The sequence below is a fragment of the Peromyscus eremicus genome, chromosome 12 (assembly GCF_949786415.1).
Source record: "Peromyscus eremicus chromosome 12, PerEre_H2_v1, whole genome shotgun sequence".
Classification (NCBI taxonomy): Eukaryota; Metazoa; Chordata; class Mammalia; order Rodentia; family Cricetidae; genus Peromyscus; species Peromyscus eremicus.
The window spans coordinates 49,215,402-49,229,200 of record NC_081428.1 but is presented as its reverse complement, the minus strand read 5'-3'; the positions used below and the strand labels follow the sequence as shown (position 1 = coordinate 49,229,200).

The window sequence follows — 13,799 nt, the reverse complement described above, 5'->3', positions numbered from 1 at the left end:
GCCACAGGCCATCACTGAGGGAAGCCAGGACAGGAGCTCAAGCAAGAATTTGAAGCAGAATCCATGGAAGAATGCTGTTGGCTGGCTCCCACACTGGCTCATGATTAATCAGTTTTCTTACAGCCCAGGGCTACCTCCCTAGGAATGGTATCCCCCACAGTGACCTGGACCCTCTTGTACCCATTGATAATCAAGACAATCCCTCACAAACATATCACATACCAACCCGATACACATACCAACCCGATACAATTACCCAGTCGAGACTCTCTTGTCAGGTGATTCTAGGCTGTCTCAAGTTGATGGTTTATGCTAAACTAGCACAGCTCCTTCTACGCTGATAATAATTAACTACATTTATGTGTCACCATATTTCACATAAGATAGGCACAAAATGTAGAGCATGGAAAGTATATGGACTTAAACAAGCATCAAAGTCAGAACTAGTATCACACAACTGAAGACATTGACACAAAAACCTTAAGCATCGAAAACCTGTGCTTATGCAAGCCAGTCCTTACTGAACCCCAATAACTGACCTTTCATGTTCTATAGAATCATTTTCACCTGTTCTATAGAATCAGGATGATTAACACACTAGGGGAAGGTTTTGAGGGTTTTTTGTCCATTCTCTCCTAATAAAAATGTCACCATTCAAGTATTTCTAGAAGGCCCTTCGGGTTCTCATGGATCCCTTCACCCTCACTCCATTCCACCAGTCACTGAAACTTTACTATTTAGTGACGTACAAGGCTATATTACCAGGAAGTCTGGCATCTCTGTGTACATCTGACTAACAAAGAAGTCACTAGGACATGAAAGCATAATCTCCACAAGGCAAGTGCTAAGCAATTATAGAATTCTGATACTCAGCATGGATTTGGCATTTTCTCAATTGTTGTCCACAGGTGGTCCAGGGCTCCCAGAAGCCTAAATGGAGCATATGATATTACATCATTTCACAGCCTTGTCTGATCTCACACCTTTTTTTTTTTTTTTTCTAGAGAATACCTGAATCTTTGGGGATGTGGTGGGCCTAACTGACTTGAAGCAATTATTTCTAATTCCCCATGCCCAGCTCCTGCCCTGGAGGATCATACAGAAAGTTCCTAGCTATGGCTACCTGCACTAGCCTTCAGTCATATTTTCCAAATTTAATTCATCTGTGGTCCCATTTCATACAAACCTAAGGTGCCAACTTATTCTCCAAGGTACTTATGAAATAAGGTATTGCCACACCGTTTCCAGGAGTTGCTGCGGACCAAGAGTAATGTTTTCAAGCTTTAGATTTTCTACTAAAATCATCACTTGGGCACAAGAGGGATGGAGGTGGAGTGGGGTAAGGGTGAGAAACACCACGCTAAAACGATGCGTCCAGAGAGTTGAGTGTGCCCAGTAAAACTCAAGCTAACCTCAGGGGTTAATCGGAAGACAGGTGGCTCAGAACTCAAGCTCTCTGATGTTTTACGAGTATTTGATCTGTGGATAAAGTTCAGCCACTGCCATGGCTGAATCAGAAAAGAGTTTGAACCTACACAACCCCAAGGACTTCCTCAGAGATGAAAAGACAGCAAGGCTAGTTCTTAGGTAGACCTTTGATGTTATTTCTCTTCTTCTCTGAGCCGGTGTGTTGACTAGGTCCAACTGTATGTCTGGCCACAGTTCTTTCCTCCTTGTGTTCTCTGCCTATCTCTCTTCCGGAGGAAGTAATGACCAAAGAAGGAGAAACAGAGTGTATTTGAAGATGGGGAAGGGCAGAGGACATAGAACTGGGTAGAGATAGGAGGTAGTGGACTGTATACTCCCAGTGTTGGTGGTGGTGGAGTGCTGAGGGGGAAGAGGAAGAGAGAGCGACTATGATTCAACTCATCGTTCTCTTCTTACTTGAGAAAGAAAAAAAGAAAGAAAGAAAGAAAGAAACAAAGAAACAAAGAAAAGAAAGAAAGAAAGAAAAGAAAGAAAGGAAAACCAAATTAAAAATTATATAACTTTCAAACTCCACCTCTACCTCTTAGGTGTCTGTCTCCATTGAAAGGAGCAGCCACTCCCCTCTCCAGGGCTCCTGAAGTGTCTCTAGGCTAGGTCTCCGTAGTGGAGGGATCCAGCCAAAGGCATTCTTGCCTTCTTTCGCCTGGCACCCTCTTTGCGCGTCCCGGACGCTGAAAGGGAGCCCTAACGCCCTTGAACGGTGTGGGGCCCGTTTCCTGCTGTCACACGCCAGAGCTCCAAGTCCTTACCTGGGCTGGGCTAGAGCTCTCTGCGGAGGAAGGCTGGATCTGGAGGCTGTTGAGAGGCGTCTGCTCTTCCTGCTGCTCTTCCAGGATCGAGAGCTCCAGCTGCTCCCCGGGCGATGGGGTTCTGGCCGCTTCCATGGCAGCGCAGAGAACAGACGCTCTGACGAGAGGCAAGACCCAGGCACCTAAGGGTGCAGAGTCCAGGACAGGGAGAGTCCTCAGCTCACACTCCACCCATCTGGCGCGGCAGGTAGTCCTCGGGCGGCGCCAGATCTACCTGTAGCGGCTGGCCTGAAGGGGAGGGGCGGAAGCCAGCGAGTGGAAGCTCTCTGGCCTTTGATAGCTGACCTTGCTCCGCAAAGGTAGATGCGGGTGGGACCCTGCTGCCTTGGGCTCCACAGTAGAGGAGGGCTGTTTTTCTGGTTTGTTCAGGGTGCTGCCTGCCATGCGTTTCCCTGTGGATGGAGACCCAGACCTGCTCACATGGTGTGTTTGCAAGCTGGACTGTGGCAGGCTTGGCTGGGGAGATGCAGTCCCCAGTGTGCCTTCTCCCCGGACCAGTGTGACGCTGAAGCTTACTCCAGTCCTCACTGTCTAGCGAGGGTGTTCATCTACCGAATCAACAAATAGCTATGAATAATCTTCCGTGTGTCAGGCAGCTTGTTGGGTTATGAGAACATGAAGATGAATGATACCCAGCCGCATAATTCCCCTTCCAAGCTGATTGAGGCATAAGGGCAGTATCAGTATCGCTGATAGTAGTTAGGACAGCCTATTTGGGAAGTCTGCAACGCACGCGTTAGGTCCCCACGCACAGAGTGTTACTCAGAACAGAAGAAAGCAGCCGGCAGAAGCAAGAACTCATAAAACGTTACTGGTTTGCTCATTACTGTTTACCTTTGAGAGAAGGGGCCATAAACACCCCACCTGAGGAAAAAGCACAGTGCTTGTGTCGGTAAGCCCGCGCATGCATGCAATGCCCTCCACACCCTATGCATAGCTTAGAACTGGCTTAGTGAGCCTGGAATTACGTTTGCAAAGCAAAGTGTGGGTTGGGTGTTGGTCCCAAGATCTTGCCTCTCAACCTTCTGCTCAGAGCCACTGCACTTCCCCCTATACACGCAGTTATTAAGACCAACGTGGGGACTCCAGATATCTTGGAAACAAATTTAGAAGTGTATCTTTTCTTTACAGTACTGTGGGCCATCCCAGGTAAATGGTCTATCTCTGGGTTACATCCGCAGCCACCAGAGAGATGCTGTAATTGTGATGTTTGTCCCTATTCCCAAGGAAAGTCTTTTAGAAAATCAAAATATGTTCCATTAACTGGGAATACTCATTATCTCGGGGTAGTGAGAATTTTTCAGTCATTTTTACTAATTCGGAAAATAACACTTTCTGTTCTCTCCTTTCACTTTTCAATTTTCTCTGCAGTTCTATGCAGTATTCTGAGCCCCATTTAATAATAGTATTGTTATTTTTCCTTTGACTTTGTTTCAGGGAAAATAAATAATATTCTTTTTTCTTCCATTCTAGTTGTTTGGTGCCATGGTTAACTCGGGACTCTGACAGTGAAAATGTTATTCTTAGACGTAGTGAGAAACTCTCTAAATTAAGATAAATCAAGAACTGGAATATGTTGAGCGGGCCCTGTAGACTTACAGCTACTCAAAGCATTACAAGGCTTTGAAAATAAAAGAAAATCTTGACAATTTAAATTTTACAAAAAGAACAAAAAGCCAGGAGATAACGTACCTGAAAAGTTTAACTTTCAGAACACTCACCAAAAATGCCTCTGGCCCTTCACTGTGGGCCACCTTTATCAAGATGAGGATCCCACGGGTGTGCTTCAGGCCAACTCTTACATACTGCTTTCCATCACTTCTCTGAAGATTGCAAACCCTTAGTTTGGTGTGGGAGTGGATCCACTCTCAGTTTTGTGTCGAGGTGGATCTGTTTCTCTGTATGCAACATGGCCCCCGTGCATCCATGGTCCAACATGACTCGGGTAGAACAGATCGGATTGAATAACAACACTGACCCTCCCTCCTCGGCTGTTACCAAGTTTTGCTTTATGTCTGTTTGTGAGGGACCGTTGTTTTGTGCGTGGAGTTTTGTGAGAATGATAATGGTCAGGTATGGCTTCCCTGAAATTTCTTAGCTGTGTGGCATGTTTGTCTCAATCCTTGGAAGCATCTCTGCTTGCATTGGAACACAGAGGCAAGTTATCTCTCTCTCTCTCTTAGTTCTCATTTTAGAGGCTTGGTTTGTGAGATTGCATTTGTTTTCTTCCATCCATGAGTCAATAACATTTTGATACCTTGGAATGAATATCATTATATCCTTGGGGAACTTTTATGGAATATATATTAATTTGTCTACTTTGCAATGAATATCAGATGTGCTCAATCTGACATTTCCATTTGAAAAAAGATAAATTTTATTGATCATAATTACATGCTTTTTTCAAGAATCTATCATGTAAGTCACAGTTTAAAATCCAACAGGTACAGTTACAAAAGAGAAGGGACATACTTATGAATCCAGGGAACAAAATTTGACACCCTTGTGTAAACACCAGGAAAATTTGGTCTTCCACATCCATGTCCCCAACTAACAATGCCAGTCAGAATCCATTTTCCATCGCTCTTTCTTCGACAAGACAAAGGCCCACCTGAGTCTCCCTACACAAAAAGATAATGTAAACATGAAGGCATGTGTCTCATGAGCACCAACTCCATCATTTTTGTGTCTAATAGGCTGTGTTCATTCTGACATGGTTTGGCTTGTGTGACCACTATGCAGGAGAAAACAATTCCCACCAATCCCCAGAGAATTAACTGTTAGTAGTCATTGCAGCAGCAAAAGTAGTAGCAATCGGAGGAGCTGATGTCTAATTAGTGTTGGCTATAGGCCGAGCATTGCCTGGGCTCACTTCATCATCATAAAGACATCGCAGGTGTCTTGGAAGACTGACTTCCATTTGTGGACCATTCAGCTTCAGCAGTTGGCTCGCTGACCCAAGGTGAAAGGAGAAAAGACTTAAGTCAGCCAGGTCCACTGAAGCGACCCGAAGAGCTGCTGGCTGCCACCTGCTTTTGTCTGAGAAAGCCTCTGACAGATCAGCTCCACACAGTAGAAGCTGTAAGAATTGAAGGGTTAAACAACCCCTACAGCATGGGTCTTCAAGTGTAATATCTGGCTTTTTCTGTTTCTGTTTTAGAGGTGAAGCGAAGAACGTGCTGCAGATGTCCCCCTGTATCTCAGTTCAGTAATTTCACAACTCGTTAGGTAGATTCTGACTAGTAGGGAAACCGGGTCTTCATTATTGTTGCTGGCTCTATAAGTCTGATGTAATGCCCAAGCCTTTGTGCTTGTGTAGAACACAGCTATGTAGTTGACCAGCCACAATAAGCACCTAAAGTACACTAACATTAGCATTAAGAAATGAAAGGGTTCCCATCCCATCCAGACACTCACAACTACTGGCTGTGTGACTGGGGGGAGGAGGGCTCTATTTACCCTTTCCTATAGAATAAAGATGATAGGGTGATGTGAATGAATTCATATATAGGACCTTGCCTAGTACTTGCTACCAAATAAGATCTCAGAGGATAGAAGTCATCAGTATAATAAGATGAGGTGCTAGCATTGTAACTAAAGTTGGCAAAAATGTGGAAAAGGCCCCCATTGCTCCTTATGATCTGAATCATCTATTTGCTCCTTGTAGATCAGAGAGGGGTCTGCACAGATTGGAATTAAAGGCTCAGGGTAGTGAACTCCAGAACACTAGCTCCCAGGACAACTGTGGAGCCTACATGAGTGTGTTCTGCCTTGGCCTCCTTCCTCTTCCCTTCCCCAGACTATGCATCAGAGTAACAGGTAAATGAACCCTGTAGTTCTGCTGCTAAGGGAACAAATAGCAACCCTGGGGCACTCTGTATGTGTCTATGTGTCAGTGGAAATTTCTTCTGTCTACTCCTTATTTTTTAATAAATTTATTTATTTATTCATTTATTTTACATCTTGGCCATAGTTCGTCTTTCCTTCCCTCCTCCCAGTCCCTCCCAACCCCCTTCTGTCTCCCACCTCATCCACTCCTCCTCTGTTTATGTTTAGGAAAGGGCAGGTGTCCCATAAGTATCAACAAAACATGGCATATCAAGTCTTCCCCGTGTATTAAGGCTGGGCAAGTCAACCTGGTATAAGAAGTAGGGTCCCAAAAGCCAGTTAAAGAGTTGGAGACAGCACCTGTTCCTTCTGTTCAGAGTCCTGCAAGAGGACCAATCTACAGCTCATGCTGGAGAGGATGTGGAGCAAGGGGAACACTCCCCCATTGCTGGTGGGAGTGCATAACTTGTATAACCACTTTGGAAGTCAGAGTGGAGGTTTCTCAGAAAACTGAGAATCAATCTACCACAAGACCCAGCTATACCACTATTAGGCATATATGCAAAGGATGCTCAATCATACCACAAGGACACTTTCTCAACTATGTTCACAGCACCTTTATTTATAATAGCCAGAACCTAGAAACAACCTAGGTGCCCCTCAGCAGAGGAATGGATAAAGAAAATGTGGTACATTTACACAATGGAGTATTACTCAGCTGTTAAAAACAAGGACACCGGGAAATCTGAAGGCAAATGGATGGAACTAGAAAAAAATCATCCTGAGTGAGGTAACCCAGACTCAGAAAGACAAACATGATATGTACTCACTCATAAGTGGATGGTAATTTTTTAAACCCATTCTTTCTCCATGCTTCCCTGGTCTTAGGCAATGGAATCATAATTAGTATCTGGGCAACTCAGATGAAGGAAGGGCAAGGCTTGCCCTAGATAGTGCCAGTATTGTGTAGCTGAAATGTGAATGCATTTATGGAAAGCATGGCATGTTAGGTAAGGGGAAGGAGGAAGACTTACTTTGCAGGCATCGCTCTTTCCAGACATAACCCCTGCACAGAGCATCCGGGAGGTGATGATCCCGTAAGTGGAAACACAGACAGTTTGGTCTATGAGCTCTACCTCCGCTTGCTGCAAAACAGGGGAGCCTTTCTTATCTGCAAGATACATTGGGGATAGATATCATGGTGACGGTAAGGATTACACTTCTTCCAGGTTTCACTTGAGCAATCAGCTCAGATGATCTCCTTTCAGCCTTGGAGCAATTCTATTGAGGTGAATTCTATTAGCCCCATTTTGCTTCCAAAGAAATGAAGCCTTGAAAGATTAAGGCCTTACCCAATGGTACGCAACCAGCAAGGAACAGCAGGACACAGCCAAAGGTTTGGCTTCAGCACCTTATCCACAGAGTCACTGTGTCCTGTGGGCTGTGGACCTGTAACTGTTAGCACCAGTGTTTACAGTTCAGGAGGGATCCTCAAAAGGAGATACATAACTGACTTATGGGAATCTCCAAGGAGCCATTAAAACTGACTTATTTTTCTACAGCTTCTTCGTTTCTAACTTGCCTGGCAATAATGAGTCAAAAAGCATATATTATAATGAATCAAAAAACATACATATACACTCATGCTTATGAAGAAAACATCTCGAGTGAGTTGGGTAGTCTCTTCCTCTAGTGACAGATGATGAAAGTGTTGCTTAGTTTTTTTATAAACTTGACAAAAGCTGGAGTCATCTGAAAAGAGAGAATCTCAATTGAGAAATTGTCCCCATCAGATTGACTCACAGGCAAGCATGTGGGCCATTTTCTTAATTAATGATTGATGGGAGAGGGCTTAGATACTGTGGGCAGTATCATCCCTGGGCAGGTGGTCCCGGGAGGTATAAGAAAGGTAGCTGAACATAAGCCTGAGCAGCAAGCCAGTAAGTCTCATCCCTCCAATGTCTCTGTTTCAGTTTCTGCCTCCAGGTTCCTGCCTTGAGTTCTTGCTCTGACTTCCCTTTATGATGAACTGTAAGCAGTGCAGGGAAATAAAAACCCTTTCCTCCTCAAGTTGCTTTTGATTATAGTGTTTCTCACAACAATAGAAAAGAAAACCAAGACAAAATAATAAAATCACTAAGCATAAGAAGATATAAGCAGAGTGAGAAGTGTTCGAACAGCTGCTGTTCCTCCTTGAGATTATTAGTCTTCAGAAAACTCCATTTTGGTAGTGAATACCATTACTTCTATAAGTTCATAAGGGTGGTGAGAATCTGAGAAACCACCACAGTGGATCTTTATAGTATGACACCAAAGCTGTGGGGTAAACTGAAAAATTACATGTACTGTATCTGCCCTTTCCCCTTGTTTCTGAGATCCCAGGAGCAATATCCATCTGGACGCTAACTCTTGGGGAAACTCTTCCTCACTGTGTATTTATATTCAGCAACAAATCATGAGCCAGGAGACACCTGGGCAAACTGGGTAGAGAAGCTTCCCAAGCATACAATCTGACCTTTACACACCAAAGATTCCTTTTCTGGGTATGTAAAGGAATTGCAAAAAGTAATCCCCAGTGGGTGGATTGATTCTAGGATGCTGTAATGCCTGGGTTAGAATTTTCAGTCTGAGAAGTTAGGTCTTGGATGGATTTCTTTCTCACTCCCATCCCTTGGTCAACAGTCGAGGTGTGAGACACACTTACATAACCTTCCAGACAGTTGTCTGAGTTGGCACAGTAGGGTATGCATATGTGTGCTCTCTCTTTTACAAAAATGAACCACTTCTTTAGATGAAAAGAAAGCCTAAAAATAAAAAGGAATTGCCCTCCTATAGTGGAGTCTCTAGCACCACTCCAGAGTTTGAAAAGGGCCCATAGTGGCCAGTCCTGCCTTGCTCATACAATTCCTCTCTCCCTGTATCAATTGAGTCCTGCTTGTTTCAGGGCAGGTAAAAACACAGATCACAAAACACAGATAATAATACCCCCTTCACTTGGCCTTTCCCTTCACTGACACGGTATAGTCAGATCATCTCTGGGAATGCCAAAGTACTATGTCAGCCCAGATATCTTTCCATTGCAGAGCAGGGGCATGACCATTCACTCATACCCACCTGCTTCATGCCTTCGCCCCCAGCCAGTCACCCAGCATTTCTCCCCACTGCGAACTTTCTGGCCAGCTGGGGGAATACATATTGGCTGAATGAGCTGTTTCAGGGTCTCGGGCCAGGCTGTACTGAGCTGTAGCAAAGCAATATCGTAGTCAAAGGTTTGACTGTTGTAGTATTCGTGGACCACAATCCTTCTCACTGGAGAAACGAACTTGGCATTCCCCTGTACATACATGCCAAGATGAGCAGTCCATGGAGTGGGGTCAGACAGCCTGGTAGAACAGGAATGAAGCACAGAGTTAGTAAATTGTTTGAAAACAAGTAATTACAGAGCCGTGAGGATGCGAAGAGGAAGGCCTTATGGCCAGGCCCTATCTTAACCCCTGACTCTGTTCAGGGACATAGAAAGAACCACAGCCTCCCCTGTCTCCTTGCTAGACACAGCAACGAAGTAAGCTGTAGGGGTAGCAAGTAATAGCTGTATCAGAAAATTCTCTCAACGGTATTTTGAGGAAATACCTCAAAAGTTTCTTGCCCTCTGATGTCTCATGAACCACACACAGATCAAAAATATGGATGGCTACAATTAATTTGTTACTCTTTTTATTTATGCTAATATCATAGACACACAATGACAATAGGTATTGTTTGGGGGCCCTGTTACCACGTTCAAATGAAATGGCTATCAACAGATTAGATATTGAAGTGCTTTAAGCCTCAGAGTATTTTTTTTTTTTTTTGGTTTTTCGAGACAGGGTTTCTCTGTGTAGCTTTGCGCCTCTCCTGGAACTCACTTGGTAGCCCAGGCTGGCCTCGAACTCACAGAGATCCGCCTGGCTCTGCCTCCCGAGTGCTAGGATTAAAGGCGTGCGCCACCACCACCCAGCAAGCCTCAGAGTATTGATGAAATACTTTCTTGCCAGCTATCAGAATTTTTACAGATCAGTATAGTGGTTGCTCAGGCCGTAGCCAGTTCACCAGAGAAGGGCCTGGAGCTCCCTCATAAGGTTTGGTCTCCCACAGAATTGATGTAGCAACCAGGGAGAATATGATGCTTTGGAAGAAAGCTAAGGACACAGAATGCTTACATTAATCTGCTGAGGAGACATCTCATGAGTGCACCAGAGACTCAAAGAATCTAAGGCTAACATATTATTTGGAGCAACTATTTTACTTGTTGATGAAGCTACTTTAGTAATAAGCATGAATCCTGAAAATTCCAGGAAAAACAAAGACTCAAATTCTGTAACTTCACTGTAATACTCTATTTAAATTTTTGGAATAATTGGTGTTTTGTTTAATTTAAGATCCAGCAGATACCAAATAGGTTGAAGGGGTTTGTTTGTTTTTGTTTGTCTTTTGGTTTTGTTTGTTTGTTTGTTTGGTTGGTTGGTTTTTAGATTTACTTATTTTTCTATGCACTGGTGTCTTGCCTGCAATGTATGTCTGTGTGAGGGTGCCAGATGCCCTGGAACTGGAGTTACAGATAGCTGTAAGCCATGCAGATGCTGGGAAATGAACCCTGGTCCTCTAGAAGAACACCCAGTGCTCTTAATTGCTGAGCCATCTCTCCAGCCTAGGTATAAACTTTAAGTGAGACTATTTTTTTTTAAGTTTTGCTTTTATCCTTAGTTAAAAGAGAACCTGTCCCATAATGACCCCGTTGGCAAAGGCAGACAGAGCCTTTCTGATGACAATTCTAGTTTCTGCTATTCCTGCATCTTCCAAAAGGGATCCCTGCTCTCTAACCATCCTCAATACTGCCCTTCTCTACACTCCATACACTTGGGTTTGCCCCTATGGTTTGAAAGCCAGTTTCCACTTCCTCAGCCTAATGAAAACATATCTAGCCTTGACGTTTTCCTTGTGTTCTTTTTCTTTATGTCAATGACACCTAAAAACAAAAATTAGTATACAGCTGGTTGCCCTCACCCAGAGACATAAATGAGCCCAACTAAATCGATCATTTCTAACAGGAAGCTTTTTCCCCAAACCAGAGGTCCAATGTATGGTTTTGAGGGTGAAGATTGAGATGTTCTACCTGTTTCCATGGAAACAATGGGCTGCAGAGAGAAGCCACTCCCTGGAGATGACTGAGGCACCACAGTAGGCTGATCCAACAAAGTGGAGGCTGACCTGCCATGGCCAGGTCCCCTCTTGGGAGTCAGAACCCCCAACGATGCGGTGGAGGGAGGAAGAACTCCTGCTACAGCCTTTAGGAGAGGAAGGGTCATATGACTGAAAGGCAGACAGAAACAAGAACATACACAGATAACCGGAAATTCGATCACATTTATGGCTGGGTTGGGAAGTGACTCATCAAGCCATCAGTTGGAAATCTCCTGCTTATCTAGCAGAGAGGAAACCTATAGGTCTATCCGGAAGCAGCGCCAACACAGCACCACTCCTTTGCTTCTGAGAGCATGCCCTGACTTGGAGTCTACACACGGATGCATGCGGGGGAGGAAGGCCCTGTAGTCACAGCTGACATAAACAGCAGCTCATGGAGTTAGTTTACTGTGTGACAAAGAAACAGTAAGTTCCAAACACAAAAAAACAGAGGATGTCTTTAAAGTTGTTCTGACTAGAGAGAAGTCATTTGGAAAAGAATTTGTAAGTTCAAGACATGGACATCAACTAAAACCTTAGTTATCAGACCATTGCTTTTTGGTGTAAATGGCATTGATAAGGATGTAGCATGAAACTGTTGCCTCATGATTAATGAAATGTCACATGACTAAGGAGGACATATGGCATAAAGAATCTTGGTATTGTTCTTATGGAGAGTCATAACTAAAAGTCATCCACCCGGCTCTACTGCTTTTCACACAAGTGATTTCTTCCTTGACTGAGATTACTAGAAAACACCCTGTGTGTTAGCTCTATTATCAAGAAGGAAGATGGAACAATCCTCACAGGCTTTTGTCTCTTTGGAACCATGTCAGATACAGTTCACCAACAAGTACTGTTATTTCCTAGATCCCGAGCAACCTCTGTTTGAGGAAGGACACTCAGAGGCAATGAAAGTGGACAGTGGATAAAGGAAGAGGGAATACATGAATCAAAAGAAACCGTGTCTACGCACTGCAGCCCTCTTCATCACTTCCGTCGGGACAATCCACTATCCCATCACACTGGGCATTTTGTTTCCGGAAGCAAATGTCATTGCCACATCTAAAGGTCCTGTTGGTGCACGGGATGCCTGAAAATGAGCAAAAAGGAGGAAGAATTTTGTTGTTGTTATTGTTGCTGTTGTAGTTGTTGTTTCTAGTCAGAAACAGATTTGAGGGGATGACGTGGAACCTGCAAAAGGAGTGGTAGTCACAGCATCACTGCCTTCTGCTCTGGAGACCCTGGCAGAGGAAACGGGACCACCCCACAGGGACCTTTTCCTTCACTTAAGCAGATCCATTGGAAGGCAGGCAAGCAGCACGTGAGAATCACGCCAACTGTCTCTCCATATCCATGGAGAACACAAGGTAAAAAAAAAGTTGGCCATATCAATGGCCTTGGGTCATGGTCTCTTAGCTATTGCCTAGTCTTACTCTCCAAGAAGAAAAAGAAGTCATACCATGCCACAAGCAGTCCTTTTAGGTTGTTAGGAGGAAACAATGAAAAGATACTATGAATTACAATGCATTTGTTCACAATCTATAGGGTTCACTTTCTGCGGTGGAATTAGCAGGTGTCCTCACAGTGTCTGGCAGGCTCCTCTATGACAGGCTTTCATTGTCTAGCCTACAGCTAGCATGAAAAACAAGTAAAACCATGAAAACATGCCAATATTTGCCCAGGAGCACATCCAATTCCACCCCACCTACTGTGAGCAAGTATGTCATTGTTTTCTGGAATGGGTAGGATTCCCAGAACAAGAGATATCAGGGCTAAAACTGAGAATGGTTTGGGGAAACTGGGGCAAGATGATCTCTCTGAATGCGGCAGAGCTGTTTGGCTCATTGAGGTCTACAGAAAGAAAAGAGCCCTGTGTGTCCTCACTCCGAGTGCAGTTCTGCTCATCCTGGCCATCCTCGCAGTCCCAGAAGCCATCACAGACCAGAGGGTCACGCTGCCGGAAGATGCTGGCGTTGCAGGCAGGTTTGGCAGTCACTGTTGTGAAAGACAGAAAAGTCATGAACACAGGACATCAGCTGTGCTCTCTGATGACCAACAGTGCCCCTCTAAAGCTGTGACTTAACATCACAAACACAACAGAGTCTGTTTTCTTGAAATGACACATCCCTGGAAGAAAGCAGATGTTTAGTATAACTCCTTACTTTGGTATAATTCCTTGGATAAGGGTTATTTAGATCTTGTTTTTGCTATCATGTAAGTGTGTTTAAATTGGATGGTTTATGTAACTTCAACCCATTACATCATAAAGAAACACATTTTGTTTTACTTTTGAGACAAGATCTCACTGTGTATCCCTAGCTAACCTGGAACTCACTATGCAGACCAGGCTGACCCCTGAACTCAATGAGATCCACCTGCCTCTGTCTCCTGAGTGCTGCAATTAAAGATGTGTTCCACCATGCCTGGCATAAATAACCTTTTTTTAAGAAA

At 44.2% G+C, this 13,799-nt stretch overlaps 2 protein-coding genes across 3 annotated transcripts in view; both read right to left on the bottom strand.

The window, feature by feature from the left end:
• C12H3orf52 (chromosome 12 C3orf52 homolog) overlaps nt 1-2,372 on the bottom strand; it is a 31,391-nt gene extending 29,019 nt beyond the window's left edge. The window contains exon 1 of the mRNA XM_059277008.1: nt 2,238-2,372. Coding sequence (XP_059132991.1) covers nt 2,238-2,372 — 135 coding nt within the window. The remainder of the gene's footprint in view (nt 1-2,237) is intronic.
• A 2,375-nt stretch (nt 2,373-4,747) lies between these two features.
• Nucleotides 4,748-13,799, bottom strand: part of Tmprss7 (transmembrane serine protease 7) — a 35,004-nt gene continuing 25,952 nt past the window's right edge. For both annotated transcript variants that reach the window (XM_059277401.1, XM_059277402.1), the window contains 6 exons: nt 13,233-13,343; nt 12,322-12,438; nt 11,278-11,449; nt 9,240-9,508; nt 7,160-7,296; nt 4,748-4,918 (listed from right to left, as the gene is read on the bottom strand). In XM_059277401.1, the coding sequence (XP_059133384.1) occupies nt 4,748-4,918; nt 7,160-7,296; nt 9,240-9,508; nt 11,278-11,449; nt 12,322-12,438; nt 13,233-13,343 (977 nt within the window). The remainder of the gene's footprint in view (nt 4,919-7,159; nt 7,297-9,239; nt 9,509-11,277; nt 11,450-12,321; nt 12,439-13,232; nt 13,344-13,799) is intronic.